The sequence below is a fragment of the Bubalus kerabau genome, chromosome 7, assembly GCF_029407905.1.
Source record: "Bubalus kerabau isolate K-KA32 ecotype Philippines breed swamp buffalo chromosome 7, PCC_UOA_SB_1v2, whole genome shotgun sequence".
In the NCBI taxonomy this organism is placed as follows: Eukaryota; Metazoa; Chordata; class Mammalia; order Artiodactyla; family Bovidae; genus Bubalus; species Bubalus kerabau.
The window spans coordinates 41,553,471-41,571,387 of record NC_073630.1 but is presented as its reverse complement, the minus strand read 5'-3'; the positions used below and the strand labels follow the sequence as shown (position 1 = coordinate 41,571,387).

Genomic DNA, 17,917 nt, shown 5'->3' with positions numbered 1-17,917 from the left:
ACTGTTTTTGAAGCTTTTTTGTAGTCTAAAACTATTTTTAAAGTTTAAAATATTTTTTAAAGCATAATAAAAATAAATAACCTTTACTAATTTTTGATGGATGGACTAACAGTGACACCCTTATTTGAGCTTTGTATCAGAAGTCCCTTGCCATATAAAGGAGACCTAGTGTTTTGGGAGAAGAGTGAGAGCTCAGTCCTTCAGACAAGGAGAGATTGGTAATGGAACCCTTATTCTTTGGTTTTTCATTCTGAGTGTTGTGATATATTGTAGTTTGTATGGCCCAGTTAAATGGATGTACATATTCTACTGTGTAATTTTTTCTGAATTAACTCTTAAAAATAGATAAGTGGCATTTAAAGATTCTATCATCGATGAACCCTCCTCTAAGTATATGCTGTGCTTTGAGATGTTTGGCACATAATAATGTGATGATGTAATTTATAAATAATATACATATTTTAAGGTGCATTCTCAGTTTAGTTGATTGATGAGTGAATATCCAACAGAATGTGAACAACTCTGCTCTAATGGTATATTTTAGAGATTAACTGATTCTTCCGAAGTCCAAAAGTGGTGAGCTGAACGTAACAAAGAACATTTAATTGCTAAAATGTCTCATAGGTAAAATTGTAGTCACAGGGGAGTTGGACTTTCTGTTTAACAACGCTAAGAGATTCACAGATATTGTGGTCAGACTATGGCTTTAAAGAGGCAAAAAATAGGAGGAGCAGGAAAAGTAAGGAGGGGCAAAGGGATTAAATGTCTACATTAAGCTATGATAGGCCATGACTTTTACTAATGCCTCATTTAGTCTTTAAGAAATGAAACTTGGAAGTACATCTGGGGTACAGCGAGAGTTTCCTCTTATGATAATAGCATGAATTCCATGATAACATGTTTCTATCTTCCTTACTCACCCACCCACCCCTACCCCTCCAAAAACATTGAAAAAGGCAGAAGTGCTATGGTTATGTATTCTGAATGTTCCTCTGGCCTGGTGGATTCCCATTTTATGTGGGAAGTTGAGACCATCAAATTTGTGGAATAAAGAGAAGCTTCAGGAAGCCCATCCCGTGTCCACTTACCTGATCCTTGATTTTATATTTATCCTTTGCAGTGCATGTTCAGTAGTGACATAGTAAACCAGAATGAAAACAACATAAGCAATGTCTAAATCTGCATTCTTGCCTGTCTTTGAACTAGCTAACTCATAAGACTTCTAGGGGGGGAAAAGTCATTTTTCTCTATTATTTCCTTTCAGTGACTGTTTAGAAACCTTTGTGTTATGTGTAAAAGAATAAACAAATGTTTTCTCTTTCTTTTTTCTCTGTGCCCTGTGAAAAATTATAACAAAAAATATTAGCTTGAAATGTGGAAATCATTTATTTATGAAATTTATTGAGTTACCTTGTTGTGGTACCATTGTAGATCCTTGAATAGGTAAATGAGTAAGATACAGTTCTTGGTCTCAGGGAGTACAGTGGCATGTTATATAGTAGGATACAGTGGATATAATACTAGTTAAGGTTAATAAAAGAGACACAGAGAAAGAATATTTTCTGTTCTCTAGGAGTTAGTGATCCAGTATGGAAGGATACAATGTAAAGATTGTATATTTCTTGGAAGAATATCTTGAGGCTTATTTGGCCTTCAATTTCAACATTCATGAGTACAGTACAGGAGGTTAAAGTGGAGAAGAGAATCAAGAGCATATGAACTGTTCTTTTTATTCTGTCTCCACTGTATCCTACTTTATTATCTTGTCATGTCCAGAAAAGAATACATTTAAATCCTACAGTAACCCTTATCAAACTTAACTCATTTAGAATAGAATTTTTACAGCCTTATTTGGACTTTACTATGTTGTTCAAGTATTAGAGTTTCTTTGGTAGGGAATCTGATTTTTAAGACCTTTGTTTCTGTTTGTTCCCAGGAATGCCTTAACTTTAGCAGACCTAAAAGCTTCTTTGAAGACTTTTGTATCTTTCTGAATGCCACATTGGTTATAGTGGGTATTTTCTACAACTGGATATGTTCTACAAACACTTGTGGAGCACTAGCCATAATTCTTCTACAGTAAAGCTGAAACTCCAGTACTTTGGCCACCTCATGCGAAGAGTTGACTCATTGGAAAAGACCCTGATGCTGGGAGGGATTGGGGGCAGGAGGAGAAGGGGACGACAGAGGATGAGATGGCTGGATGGCGTCACTGATTCGATGGACGTGAGTCTGAGTGAACTCCTGGAGTTGGTGATGGACAGGGAGGCCTGGTGTGCTGCAATTCATGGGGTCACAAAAGGTCAGACACGACTGAGCGACTGAACTGAACTGAATAGCCTCCAGACAGTAACTTCTAAACTCTGTTGAAAGTGCCTGTGATAGGAATAAGATATTATCTGAACAATTATCAATACTTTGTTGAGTCAGAGATTAATAGTACTTAATAGCAAGTGCTATAGCTGTTGAGGAAGAAAAAAAGTCTGTCATAGAAATTACTAAGCATTCTAAATAATTTCAAATTTTCACCATAACACAGACTATTGTGTAGAGATATAAGCATTAAGGTAATATATCTAGGGTAGCCTGACTGCAACCGTCTAAGAGGAAAATGGTTTACCCTTCATGTCAATATAATGCTCTCTCTAGGGTAGCAGTTAGGCTGACTAAAAGCCTTGTACCATTATTGTTCATCTGTTCTGACCCTGGCTTGCATTGCAGAATTTATCAGTAGATAGTTTAAGAAGTAAAATCTGGATGAAGCAGGTTGGGAATGGAATGTGAAAGATAGAATGAACATTGTATTGGCAATCTGTGGTTATCAACTGATTCCTGTTGGGGATACATTTTTAAAAATTAAAGTTTAAGTACAGTTATAATTTCTTTTCATCCTCTGAAAATATTCAGAAACCTCTGAATCTATTCTACCTTACTTTGCTTAACATGCTGTTCTTTTGTCTTTCTCTCTTGATCCACTCACAGTGGTAAGAAATGAAGCAGAGGATATGGTATTTTATCATTGCAGTTTAAAACTCGCACATACTGTTTTGCTGCTGTAATTTCCCTGACACTGGAAAACTTTTATCAAGCTTTTATGTCTCTTTAATTTTACTTTCTAGTTTATGGATTCTTAACCAGGGATTTCCCCAAGAAGTTCATGGATAGGACTTCATGGGTTCATGAACTTGAATAGGGGGGGAAAATGACATCTTTATTTTCACTAACCCCTGCTAAAGTTTTAGGGCTTCCCTGGTGGCTCAGGTGGTAAAGAATCTGCCCACAATGCAGGAGACCTGGTTGGGATGATCCCCTGGCAGAGGGTATTACAACCCACTCCAGTATTCTTGCCTGGAGAATCCCTATGGACAATGGAGCCTGGTGATATAAAGTCCATGGGGTCGCAAAGAGTTGAGTGACTAAGCATAGCACAGCATAGCTGAAATTTAGCATTTCCTTCAAAGATAGATGTTGGTAACAAACAACAGTAGTAGTAATAATATCTGTTCTAGGAATAAAAATCATATCACATAAATTATTGTTTATATTCTTGCTACTTTGAAATTATGGGAAATATTAGACTTAACTACCAGATCTTATATTTTAATGCATTGTTGCTGTCCAGTAACTAAGTCATTCATATTCAACTCTTTTGAGACCGCATGGACTATAGCCTACCAGGCTCCTCGGTCCATGGGATTTTGCAGGCAAGAATATTGGAGTGGGTTGCCATTTCCTTCTCCAGAGGATCTCCCTGACCCAGGGATTGAACTTGTGTCTCCTCCATTGGCAGGAGGATTCTTTACCACTGAGCCACCAGGGAAGCCCATTTTAATGCATTAAGAAGGGATAAATATATTACTGTATCTCAACTTAAAAAGTTCCTAAATTGTGTTTAGTATAGTTGGTTTCTTTTGTAATCCTACAAATTTGTGCTTTTAAAATATGATTCTGTGATTAAGTGAGGGGAAAAAATGATCATAATAAAAAAAATCCAAAAAATGTTTTAAAAGACAAGATTCTGAGAAGGAAACCATAGTCTTGACCACATTGCCAAAGGCGTTCTTGCATAAAAAGAGTTAAGAATTCTATCTACCTCTTTACTATTTGATCTTCTTGACGCCTCCAGAAGGTTATACCTTAAGGACTATGTCCTTAGAATTCATATATGCATACATATGTGTATTTATGTATATATATGTATTTCCCCAACTACCCCCTCCTCCAAAATAACTCACCCACTCTCTTGGCTTCAACTCTTAACTTCTGTTTATGTAAGCCACAGCCTCCAAGTTTCATGCTGTTTTCTAGACATCTCCACATGTTTATTATGGGAGGAATTATAAGTTTAGTAGATCTAAACTTATTTTCCTTTGTAAGTTTGCTCATTTTCTTATGTGCTCCATTAATTAGTGCCATTTAAACCTTCCCACTCACTCTGGATTAAAATACAAGAATCATTTTTGATTCTTTGTTCTTTCTTATGGCCTCCTCTAAAAGCAGTTATTAATAAATCACTAGGAATTATTAATAAGGCTGTTGTGAACATTCCTATACTTTTTGGACATCTGTTTCATTTCTCTTGGGAAAATCTGTAAGAGTAAAATTGCTGGGTCATAGCATCAATATGTATTTAAAATATATTAGAAAGTGACAAATCAGTCTCCCAAATTTGTCCTTTTGCAAACTCATTAGAAATGCATGAGAGTTCTAGTTGCTCCACATCTCTGTCAGCAACTTACTGTTACTTGTCTTTGTTACTAGTTAATCTAGTAGGCATGAAATGGTATCTCATTTTGCTTTAAATTGCATTTTCCTAATGATTAATAATATTGAGTGCTTTTTCAAGTTCTTATAGGCAATTGGTAGATCTTTTTTAGAGATCTGTTCAATTTTTGCCTGTTTTTAGTTGGGTTGTTTGCTTTCTACTGCTGATTTGTATGTATTCTTTGTAAATTCTATATACAAGTCTTTTATAAGATCATTAGTAATGTTTTGTGTTTGTTTAATAGGATTGTCACCTTGTTGGAGTGCCTTTATGCCTCCTAATTTGTTCAGCCATGTGAGGAAGAAGACATAGTTTTGATATCCTCCATGTGTATATGCTAAGTGTCCAACTCTTTGTGATCCTATGGACTGCAGCCTGCCAGGTTCATCCATCCATGTGATTCTCCAGCAAGAATACCGGAGTGGGTTGCCATCCCCTTCTCCAGGGGATCTTCCTGACCCAAGGATTGAACCTGTGTCTCTTATGTCTCCTGCATTGCCAGGCGGGTTCTTTACCACTAGCACCACATGGAAAGCCCATCCTCCATGTGATGGCTAAATTAACTAGACACATAGGTGAAACTACATTAAGACTAAGAAAACTATGAATAATAAAAGAGGATCTCTGAAAACTTAAGATTGGCAATTTACATTTTTAAAGTGGGCTTTACAAACTGTTGTATACTTTAAATGTTTTGTATAACAAATTAAGCTCTGAATGCATTTACAAAATGAAATAAAATTGTATTCACGAGGTCATTAGTAGATATACAAAAGGTATTAATTTGTGATATCCAGGAAGTCTAGTAGAGCAATGGAAATTTGAAGTTGTAGGACTTTTATTTTTTTTTAATTCTGTCACATATGAATATATAACCTCATTTGAAGATGATAGTAAAATCATAAATACATAGGAAATTTGCAAATGTGAGGCCCAGGTCAAGTGACTCTCCTGTCTGCTTCTATGTTGGATATAAAACTGGACCGGATTCAGAAGAGTTGGCAAGAATACACAGAACAACTACAAAAAAAGTCTTCACGACCCAGATAATCACAATGGTGTGATCACTCACCTAGAGCCAGACATCCTGGAACGTGAAGTCAAGTGGGCCTTAGGAAGCATCACTACGAACAAAGCTAGTGGAGGTGATGGAATTCCAATGGAGGTGTTTCAGATCCTAAAAGATGATGCTGTGAAAGTGCTGCACTCAATATGCCAGCAAATTTGGAAAACTCAGCAGTGGCCACAGGACTGGAAAAGGTCAGTTTCATTCCACTCCCAGAGAATGGCAATGCTGAAGAATGTTCATACTACCACAAAATTGCACTTATTACACATGCTAGCAAAGAACTGCTCAAAATTCTCCAAGCCAGGCTTCCAACAGTACGTGAACTGTGAACTTGCAGGTGTTCAAGCTGGTTTTAGAAAAGGCAGAGGAACTAGAGAACAAATTGCCAATATCCGTTGGATCATCGAAAAAGCAAGAGAGTTCCAGAGAAACATCTACGTGTGCTTTATTAATTATGCCAAAGCCTTTACTGTGTAGATCACAACAAACTGTGGAAAATTCCTCAAGAGATAGGAATACTAGACCTCTTGAGAAATCTGTATGCAGGTCAAGAAGCAACAGTTAGAACCGGGCATGGAACAACAGACCGGTTCCAAATTGAGCAAGGGGTAAGTCAAGGCTGTATATTGTCACCCTGCTTATTTAACTTATGTGCAGAGTACATCATGAGAAATGCTGAGCTGGATGGAAGCATAAGCTGAAATCAAGATTGCTGGGAGAAATATCAATTACCTCAGATATGCAGATGACATCACCCTTATTGCAGAAAGCAAAGAGGAACTAAAGAGCATCTTGATGAAAGAGTAAAAAGCTGGCTTAAAACTCATTCAAAAGACGAAGATTATGGCATAGGGTCCCATCACTTCACGGCAAATAGATGGGGAAACAATGGAAACAGTGACAGCCTTTATTTTGGGGGGCTTCAAAATTACTGCAGATGGTGACTGCAGCCATGAAATTAAGATACTTGCTCCTTGGAACAAAAGCTATGACCAACCTAGACAACATATTAAAAAGCAGACACATTACTTTGCGAACAAAGGTCTGCCTAGTCAAGGCTATGGTTTTTCCAGTGGTCATGTATGGATGTGAGAGTTGGACTATAAAGAAAGTTGAATGCAGAAAAATTGATGCTTTTGAACTGTGGTGTTGGAGAAGACTCTTAAAGAGTCCCTTGGACTGCAAGGAGATCCAACCAGTCAATCCTAAAGGGAATCAGTCCCGAACAGTCATTGGAAAGACTGATGCTGGAACTCCAGCACTTTGCCACCTGATGTGAAGAACTGACTGATTAGAAAAGACCCAGATGCTGGGAAAGATTGAAGGCAGAAGGAGAAGGGGACCACAGAGGAGGAGATGGTTGGATGGCATCACTGACTCGATGGACATGAGTTTGAGCAGCCTCCAGGAATTGTGCTGGACAGGGAAGCCTGGCATGCTGCAGTCCATGGGGTCACAAAAGTTGGACACAAGTGACTGACTGAACTGAACTGGACTTTGACTTTGTTCTGCTTTTTCACTCTTTAGTTCCTCTTTTTATTTTAAAAAAATGTGACTAGTTTTATCAATTAATAATTATTATAATGACTTGGGAATTTTCTTCTTATATAGTTTTTAACTGTACCTCTTAATTGGGGAGGTGAGTGTATATGCTGCTGTTTTTCTACTAATGTTCTAGGTGTCATACTTGGTAAGTGTGATAACTGGAGAGTGATGAGGAAAAGGAGAAATCTAAGTCTAACGTAATTCCATTTATTGCCTCTTGTGATAGATTTTCAGTAAAGTAAGGATTAAATTATTAATGAAAATCAGGTGTTTTTTTAAAAAATTGAGCAGTTTCAGTTACTCCATGTTCTTCTGGCATTCTTTTCTTACAAATGTTTTAGGAAGTTACATATGTTAATACTACTCTTTATATTAAGGAATTATCTTTCCTAATATGTTAATAGTTCAGTGATTGCAGAACATTTATTAACAGACCCCTCTTCTAAAATGTTTTTTTCCAGTTGTTTTTATAGTATGGATGCTAGAACATGTTTTGTTGAAATATGTCTAACAGTGGCAATGTTAACAGCCTGTGATGAAAAGTTGTAATAGAGTGTTGGCAGAATTTCTCTGGAAACTTTAAAATGGTTAGAATGTTATCCCAGAACAGTTTGTTTGGTACTAAGGAATAGGTGCAAGGAATTGGATACCCAGCGTAAAAGGAGGATGAATACTCTAAATTGTTCAGAGGGATTAAAAGGCATACAGGATGTGTCATTTTATAAATTCTTAACCCTATATATAAATTATGAACTATTATAAAATTTATATAATGGATTATGAAATGATTAAAAATAATGTAAAAAATTTGCTCTCGTCTCTGTAAAATTATGCAGTTGGATTAGATTTTGTCTCATCTTGTGTTAACAGATCCTGAAGTCTAATAGTCCTGAAAGTTGGCAAAATATACAAAAGCTGTTTTTGACATTTTAAAAAGTCAGAAAAGTCATATATTTACTTGAAATCAGACTGTAAACTAAAGAAAAAATTCCTTTGTAATAGTTTCAAATTGATACTACTTTTTCTTCATAAAATTTGGCAGAGCACCTTACCTCTTATTTGCATATCTTTTAAATAAATAGGTAATTACAGTATGAAAGATTGGAAATCACTATGCTATATATTGTCCAGTGCCCAGAAGATTAACACATATATTTTATGGACAAATCAGAGATCAATCAGTGGCCATGCTTTTATATTACCTAGTAGTATATAATGGACTTTCAGGGGATTCACTTCCAAGATTGGTTTTCATTTACTCTGTGTATGTGTGTGTGTGTGTGTGTGTGTGTGTGTGTGTATATCTAGACTTAATTTCATTCCATTTCTGTTGTTCTGCAACTACAGTTACGTTCTAAAATTTTAATTAATTTGTTCAGGACACTGAGTAGATTGTTTTTCATTGGAAATAAATGTTAAATAATAATTCTCTATTGTGCAGAACTCTTTAATGATAATTAAAAGTTAATATATTTGTTTTTGTTACTATTTCAGCCACATGCTGCCTAGTTGATAATTTGTTTTCCAAGCATTGAGTTCTTAATTTGGAAAAATAACGCATTTTACTCTTCTTTTCAGATACCTCTTTGATTTTCTCCTTTATTCTACTCCTCTCCTGTCTCCACCAAAGCAGCAGTATATGGTATTTGGTCTCCATTAATAGGGCGTCCCTGGTGGCTCAGATGGTAAAGAATCCATCTGCAGTGTGGGAGACCTGGTTTGGATCCCTGGAATAGGAAGATCTCCTGGAGGAGGGCATGGCAATCCACTCCAGTATTCTTGCCTGGAGAATCCCCAAGGACAAAGGATCCTGGTGGGCTACAGTCCATGAGGTCACAAAGAGTTGGACATGACTGAGCCACTAAGCAGCAATAGGTAAAATACATAATTCCCTAGCACCTGTATAGGATCACTTTAATGTGATATAAATTAAGAAGATAAGGGAAGAGATTATTTTTTAGAAGTTAGGGCTACATCATTTGTTCTCTGTAAAACTGCAATTTGAGTATGTCAGGTTGAATCCCAGAGGGGTGGACAGCAGTAGTTCCTTGGTAGGTAGTTAACATGTTTTCATCCTCTGCATTTTAGGAAGACAGAATAGTTTTTTCTGTCCCAGGTTGAGGAGAAAATGAATTTTTAAGTGCCTTGATGGATGTTTAGTGACAGCTTTGTCTACAGAGAAAAACAGTTTCCCAGTGAGACACTTGCTCTTAGTAGTCAAGAAGTGTCAAATGGACGTGCTATGTAGTTGTCAAAATGTGAATTTGAATTTGGTTTTTAAATGGCTTAATATAGCACTTTTAAAAATCTGCCTGTAGTGTAGGACTACTATTGTTTCTTAATTTGTCAGATCTGCATCCCTGGATTTTCATGATTACTTACCTACTTACGGAATAATACGATTTGCGTCTAAATTTAGTTGTCTGTAACATGTTTTTCTGGAGAAGGCAATGGCACCCCACTCCAGTACTCTTGACTGAAAAATCCCATGGATGGAGGAGCCTGGTGGGCTGCAGCCCATGGGGCCACTAAGAGTCGGACATGACTGAGCGACTTCACTTTGACTTTTCACTTTCATGCATTGGAGAAGGAAATGGCAACCCACTCCAGTGTTCTTGCCTGGAGAATCCCAGGGACGGGGGAGCCTGGTGGGCTGCCGTCTATGGGGTTGCACAGAGTCGGACACGACTAAAGTGACTTAGCAGCAGCAGCAGCAACATGTTTTTCAAAAGCATAAGTCATAATATTCATTAATAAATAAATGGAATCTCAAAGCATGTATTAACATCAGAACTAAGCATTATGAGTAGTACCTCTGTAATTCCTTATTCTAGAGGGTGTCTGGTGCCATCTACTGAATAGTTTTTTAAAGTAAGAGAAATGTGAAATTAAATAACCTATTTTGAGTTCATTTTTGTGAAAAATGAAAGGTCTGTTTCTAGATTCTTGCTTTGCATGTGGTGGTTCAGTTCTGCTGTCATTTTTTGAAGACAGTTCTTTCTACATTTGATTACTTTTGTTTCATTATCAAAGATGAGTTGACTTTTGTTTGTATGGGCCTATTTCTGGGCGATCTATTCTGTTCGACTGATCTGTCTATTTGTGTTTATTATCAAACTGTCTTGTTATTGTAGCTTGATAGTAATTCTTGAGGTTGGTAGTATCAGTTCTCCAATTTTTTTTTTTTTTTTACTACTGGATTGGCTAATCCGTGTCCTTTACTTTCTGTATAAACTTAAGAATCAGTTTATCAATACCCATGAGATATTGTGGGATTTTGATTAGGATTACATTGAATCTATAAAGTTGGAAAGAACTGACAGCTTAACAATATTGAGTTTCTGTCTGTGGACATGGGATCTCTCTCCATTTATTCAGTTGTTTGATTTCTTTCATCAGTTTTGTGGTTTTCTTTATATAGTTCTTGTACATATTTGTTACTGTCAATTTCTCCCTTTGTGTGTGACTTAATATTTTATGTATATAGATGGCTTCTATGTTGGATACATATATTTTTATATTATTATTCTTGGATTGATCCCTTGATTATTGTGTGATGTCCTTTGTCTCTTGCTACAGTCTTTGTTTTAAAATTTATTTTGTCTGATATAAGTATTGCTACTCCAGCTTTCCTTTGGTTTCTATTTGCATGAAGTACCTTTTTCATCCTCTCACTTTGACTCAGTGTGTAACAACTAATTGTTGATAGAAATGTATTTATTGCCATTTTGTTAGTTGTTTGGAGTTGTTTTTATAGTTCTTTACTGTTACTTCTTTGTTTCTCTTTGTGATGTGATGACTATCTTTATGTTTGGATTATTTTCTCTTTTTTGTTTATGTATCCTTTGATATGTGATTATCATGAGGTATGTGTATGTATGCCTAGTTATTTTAAGTTGCTGATCTCTTAATTTCAAATTCATTTTTAATACCCCAGCCTTTTTGCTCCCCTCCCCCCACAGTTACTGTTTTTGAATCATATTTTACATCATTTTGTTTTGTGTACCTTAATTACTTATTAGGGATAAAGATGATTTGACTACTTTTATCTTTTAACCTTCCTTCTACCTTTGTATGTATTAATTTCTTTATATTTGCCTTTACCAGTGAGATTTTCTTTTATAGTTTTCATGTTTCCAGTTGTGGCCTCTTCTTTTTTACTTAGAGAAGTACCTTAAACATTTCTTATAACTCTGGTTTGATGAAGCTGAACTCAGCTTTTGCTTGTCCGTAAAATTTTTTATCTTTCCATCAAATCTGAATGAAAGCCTTGGTGGGCAGAGTACTCTTGGCTCTAGATTTTTCCCTTTCATTACTCACAGTTATATCATGCCATTGTCTTCTAGCCAGCAGAATTTGTGCTGAAAAGTCAGCTGATTGCTGAATGGGTGTTCCCTTGAATTCAATTTGTTGCTTTTCCCTTGTTGCTTTTAATATTCTCTCTTTATTTCTGATTTTTTCCATTTTAATTACAGTGTGTCTTGGTGTGGTCCTCTTTGGGTTGATCTTATATGGGTCTCTCTTCTACTTCTTGGACCTTTCCCAGATTAGGGAATTTTTTAGATATTATGTCTTCAAATAACCTGAAAGTATGATACAGAATTATCAAAAGGACAAGGAGAATATCAGAGAGAGTTTAAGATCTTAGTTAAGTCAAACAGGCCTAAAGTTAATGAGAAGGAAGAAGATTTGAACAACATAGTTAATAAGTTTGAGATAAAGGACATACTTAGAAACCTGAACCCAGCCATTACAAATTTATAAATGTTGTAAACATGTTTTTAAGTATACTCAAAAACTGTGTGCATTCTGTACCATTATCAGCAAGTAAAAACTGGTATCATACAGACAATATTTCTTGATACAGTTCAGTTAAGATAGTAATCATTAACAAAAAAGATGTTTTAAATGAAGAAGTTTATGTGTTTGGAAATTTTCAAAATTTCTAAGAAATTTATGGGATAAAGAAGAAATCATAATGATTTTCAGAATATATTTGGCACTGCTGCTGCTACTGCTGCTAAGTCGCTTCAGTCGTGTCTGACTCTATGCCACCCCATAGACGGCAGCCCACCAGGCTCCCCCATCCCTGGGATTCTCCAGGCAAGAACACTGGAGTGGGTTGCCATTTCCTTCTCCAATGCATGAAAGAGAAAAGTGAAAGTGAAGTCGCTCAGTCGTGTCCGACCCTCAGCGACCCCATGGACTGCAGCCCACCAGGCTCCTCAGTCCATGGGACTTTCCAGTCAAGAGTACTGGAGTGGGGTGCCATAGCCTTCTCCATATTTGGCACTAAATGGTATTAAAAATACATTTGAAAACTTATAGGGCTTACAGGATTTAGTAGAAGGTAATTTATAGCTTTAAATTTTTATTTTACTTAAGAAAAGGATTGGAATTTTAATAAGTGAGCGAAGCATCTAACTGAAGGAGGTTTTTTTTTTTTTCTGCTGCTGCTGTTGCTGTTAAGTCGCTTCAGTCGTGTCCGACTCTGTGCGACCCCACAGACGGAAGCCCACCAGGCTCCCCCGTCCCTGGGATTCTCCAGGCAAGAACACTGGAGTGGGTTGCCATTTCCTTCTCCAATGCGTGAAAGTGAAGTTGCTCAGTCATGTCCGACTCTTAGCGACCCCATGGACCACAGTCTACCAGGCTCCTCCGTCCATGGGATTTTCCAGGCAAGAGTACTGGAGTGGGGTGCCATTTCCTTCTCCGAAATAAGTAGGAGAAAGGCAAACAAAGAATACTGAATGAAACTTGTAAAACAAAATGCAAAGATAAAATAGAGAAGATAGACAAAGTTAAAAGGTTTGTTTTGTAAAAAAAATGACTACTAAAATTAAAATGTTACAATATGCTGGTATCTGAAATTACACATTCTAAAATTCTAGGAATTTGTGCTTCAAGGATATTGCTCAGTTTTAGAGATTTTGTTCGAAAAAAATTTCTCAGATTATTGTCTTTGATATTTTTCTCCTGATAGGGATTGTAGCAAATAGCTACATTATATAAAAATTACATAATTAGGCTGTTACTCTTTGAGGATTATGTAATAGGCATTGGTTGAGTGCTGTCTGTGTTTTAGTTCATTTAATCCTGGAAGCAGCTCCTTTAGAGAATATGTGTAGAATCACTTTACAGAGAAAGAAATTACGGTTTACAAAGTAACTTACACAATGCTATATAGCCTGTATTCAGCAGAGCTGGAATTTGATTCCAGGTATATCTTACTAGTAAGTGATGTACTTCCAGCGATTCTTCTATATTGCCTTCCAAAATGGCAACCCGCTCCAGTATTACTGCCTGGGAAATCCCATGGACGGAGGAGCTTGGCAGGCTACAGTCCTTAGGGTCGCAGAGAGTCAGACATGACTTAGCGACTAAACTAAAAATACTGTTTTTATGGGATAAAAATATATTAGGTTTGGTGGTTCTCCAAGTGTGATACATGGGACTCTTGGGTCTCTAAGACTCATTCATGGAATCTGCAAGGTCAAAACTTAAAAAAAAAAATTCTAAGATGTTATTTGCCACTTTTGCTGTGTTGACATTTACACTAATGGTACAAAAGCAATGTTGGGGAAAATTACTGGTACCCTAGCATAAATCAAGCCAGGGACAATAAACTGTACCTAGTGGTCCTTGTGTTCTTCAACATCACACACATTGTGTTAAAAAAAGGAGGGGGGGCGGCTATTAAGAATGCCCTTGATGAAGGAATAAAATTGTTTTAATTTATGAAAATTAAACCCTTGGGTTAGACTTTTAAAAAATAATTCTGTACAATTAAAGATGAGGTACTCAAATATTTCTCTTGCATACCAAATTACATTGATTGTCTTGAGGACAAAAGGCTTGGTTAAGGGTCTTAACTCATAATGTTGACATAGCATTTATTAATGTCTATGTACCAAATAATACAGCAACCACCTTCATAAAGCAGAAACTTGAGAGTATTCAGGGTAAAGGACAAACACTCAAAGAGTATTAACATGTCACTTTTAATTGGTAAAGTGGATCTAAAATAAGTAAGGATGTAAAAAGACCTAAAATAATAGTAAATAATAGTTATATAGTAAATAATAGTAAATAATAAACAATAGTTTATGGATATAATTTGAACTCTGTTCTCAGATAATACTGTTTCTTCTTAAGTTTATCTGGAACATTCACAGAAAATTTATATACTGTGTCATAAAGAGATTCTGAGTGAGTTCATAAAGTAGAATCATTACAAAGTTAATTTTTCATCATAATACAGTAAAGATAGAAATGAATAATAGCAGCAAAAACCAGTCATGTTCACCTACAATGTAAATATTGTTTTAAGCAGCTTAGGATAAAGAAGGGGCATCCCTGGTAGCTCAAACAGTAAGAATCTGCCTGCAGTGCTGGAGACCTGGGTTCAATCTCTGGGTCAGCAAGACCTCCTGAAGAAGGGAATGGCTACCCACTCCAGTATTCTTGCTTGGAGAATTCCATGGACAGAGGAACCTGGTGGGCTACAGTCCATTGGGTTGCAAAGAGTCAGGACTGAATGACTAAGACTTTGATTTTTTCAAGGCAAAGAATCCACCTGACAATGCAGGAGACACATGCAGGAGACACAGGTTTGATCCCTATCCTAGGAGGATCCAACATGCCATGGAGTAGCTAGGCCCGTGTGCCACAACTATTGAGCCTGTGCTCTGGAGCCTGCGAGCCACAGCTGCTGAGCTTGTATGCCACAACAACTGAAGCCTGAGTGTCCTAAAGCCCATGCTCTGTAACAAGAGAAGCCACCACAGTGAGAAGCCCACTCACCTCAACTAGAGAAAAGCCTGCACAGCAACAAAGACCCAGCACAGCCAAACATAAATAAATAAAATTATTTTTTAAAAAACAAAAACTTTAATGTGAGAGGGAAGAAAAAAAGTACAGGATCTCTTTAAAATACACTGATGATGATACATGTAGGAATCTAGGGGATATAATTAAAATAGTGACTTTAAAAACATTTGGCCTTTAATATTTTTATCAGTAAAGATGAAAGAATGAATTCCCATCAGAAAAGCAAGGAAAAAAATCACAAAGTGGGAATTCCTTGGCAGTCCAGTGGTTAGGGCTCCATGCTTCCACTGCAGGAAACTAAGATCCCGCAAGCTGCGTGGTGCATCCCACCACCCCAAAAGAAAAATCACAAAGTAAATCAGAATAATGATCAAGGGAGGACATAATAGAGATGAAAGCAAAAATTATTAAGGTAGGGGACAAAAAAACATTGACTAAAAAATAAATAGAAAAAAAATTTGTTCTTTAGAAAAGGCCACAGAATAGAAAAGTACTAGTTGTGGAACATAGAGTTTAGCTGATCTTAGAAAATTTGGTAAATTTTGGCAGGGTAGTAACAGGAGAGAGGTTAGTACAGAGAGGGAAAGGAGAGATACAGAAGACATGACAAGGGAGAATAATCATTTAAGCAGAAAGTTTTAAAAGTCATAGATTCTATTCTGTATAACTTAGGTGAGATGGATAATTAATAGGAAAATCCAGTTTACCAACATTGTCTCTGAAAAATTAGAAGACTTAAACAGGCCTTTTTTTTTTTTTTTCTTTTTTTTAAATAAATAGGAATAAATATCAAGAACCCTCAACAAAAGCACTAACCCAGAAAATTTAAGTTATATTTTACCAAATTTTCTAAGATCAGCTAATCTCTATGTTTCATGAAATTTTTCAGACCATAAAAATTTAAGGTCCCAAGGGAACCCTCCTACACTGCTGTTGGGGATGTAAATTGGCACAGCCACTATGGAGAACAGTTTGGAGGTTCCTTAAAAAACTAAAAATAGAACTAGCATATGACACAAGAATTCCACCCAAGAATTTCTCCTGGGCATATACCTGGAGAAAACTATAATTCAAAAAGATCCATGCACCACACTCATGTTCATTGCAGCACTGTTTACAATAGCCAGGATATGGAAGCAACCTAAGTGTACATTAGCAAAGGGATGGATAAAGATTTAATTTAAGTGAAAGTGTTAGTCACTCAGTCATGTCCAACTGTTGGCGACCCCATGGTCTGTAGCCTGCCAGATTCCTCTGCCCATGGAATTCTCCAGGCAAGAATACTGGAGTGGGTTGCCATTCCCTTCTCCAGGGGATCTTCCCAACCAGGAATTGAACCTGGGTCTCCTGCATTACAGGCAGATGCTTTATCACCTGATCCACCAGAGAATCCGATAAAGATGTAGTACATATATACAATGAAATACTATTCAGCAATAAAAAAGAATGGAATAATGCCATTTGCAGGACCTACAGATTGTCATACTGAGTGAAGACACAGAAAGACAAATATATAATATTGCTTATATGTGAAATCTAAATTTAAAGGGTACAAATGAATTTATTTACAAAACAGAAGTAGAGTCACAGATGTAGAAACAAACTTATGGTTACCAGGGGATAAGGGAGGGGGAGGGATAAATTGGGAGATTAGGACTGACATATACACTGCTGGACTTCCCCTGGTGGCTCAGATGGTAGAGAATCTGCCTGCAGCACAGAGACCCAGGTCCAATCCCTGGGTCAAGAAGATCCCCTGGAAAAGGAAATGACTACCCACTCTAGTATTCTTGCCTAGAGAATTCCATGGAGAGAGGAGTCTGGCAAGCTGCAGTTCATGGGGTTGCAAAGAGTTGGACAGGACTGACTGTCACTTTCACTTTTTCATACACACTACAATATATATATAATAGATAACTTAATAAGAACCTGTTGTATAGCATAGGGAACTCTACTCAGTACTCTGTAATGGCCTATATGGGAAAAGAATCTTTAAAAAAAAAAAAAAAAGAGTGGATGTATAAATATGTGTAACTGATTTATTTTGCTATACACCTGAAACCAACACAACATTGTAGACCAACCAAAGTTGATTTAATAGAAAAATAGACAAAAGGCATGAGCAGAGTGTTATAAGACATTTAAATGGCCCTAAAATTTGTACTAGAACTACAAGTTAAAACGATACTGAGTTACTATTTCTCTTGTGAGATTAGCAAAAATTCAAAAGCCTGAGAGCACTCTGTTAAGGAACCTATGAGGAAACAGTCACTTATTAGTTGCAGTGGCAAGTACAAAACAATTTAGTCCCCACAAAGAGGTATTAGGCATATCTATTAAAAGTACATATGAATTTACCCTTTGATTCAGTAATCCCACTTATAATTTTCCCAGTGGTACTTGTTTAACATAATGAAAATAGAAATGCACAGAATTATTTATTGCGGCATTGTTTAGAACAGCAAATTAGAAATCACATGCGTATACCTCAGAAACAGGGCTTCCCTCATAGTTCAGTCCTGGGTGGGGAAGATCCACTGGAGAAGGGAAAGGTTACCCACTCTAGTATTCTGGACTGGAGAATTCCATGAATTGTATATTCCATGGGGTTGCAAAGAGTCAGACATGACTGAACAACTTTCACTCACTCACTCACTCACTCTAGAAACAGGTTGATCATGTGGTAGAAACAATGGATTACCATGGAG

At 36.6% G+C, this 17,917-nt stretch overlaps 1 protein-coding gene across 22 annotated transcripts in view; it reads left to right on the top strand.

Moving 5' to 3' along the window:
- LCORL (ligand dependent nuclear receptor corepressor like) overlaps window positions 1-17,917 on the top strand; it is a 175,030-nt gene that overhangs the window by 86,370 nt on the left and 70,743 nt on the right. For 2 of the 22 annotated variants that reach the window (XM_055588110.1, XM_055588107.1), the window contains one exon: window positions 5,010-8,805. The exons of 16 other annotated variants lie outside the window; for them this stretch is intronic. In XM_055588110.1, coding sequence (XP_055444085.1) covers window positions 5,010-5,077 — 68 coding nt within the window. In that variant the 3' untranslated portion in view covers window positions 5,078-8,805. Of the gene's footprint in view, window positions 1-1,936; window positions 4,923-5,009; window positions 8,806-14,942; window positions 15,646-17,917 lie in introns of those variants that run through there. 4 more of the 22 variants (XR_008716983.1, XM_055588106.1, XM_055588104.1 and 1 more) reach the window with 4 other exon arrangements.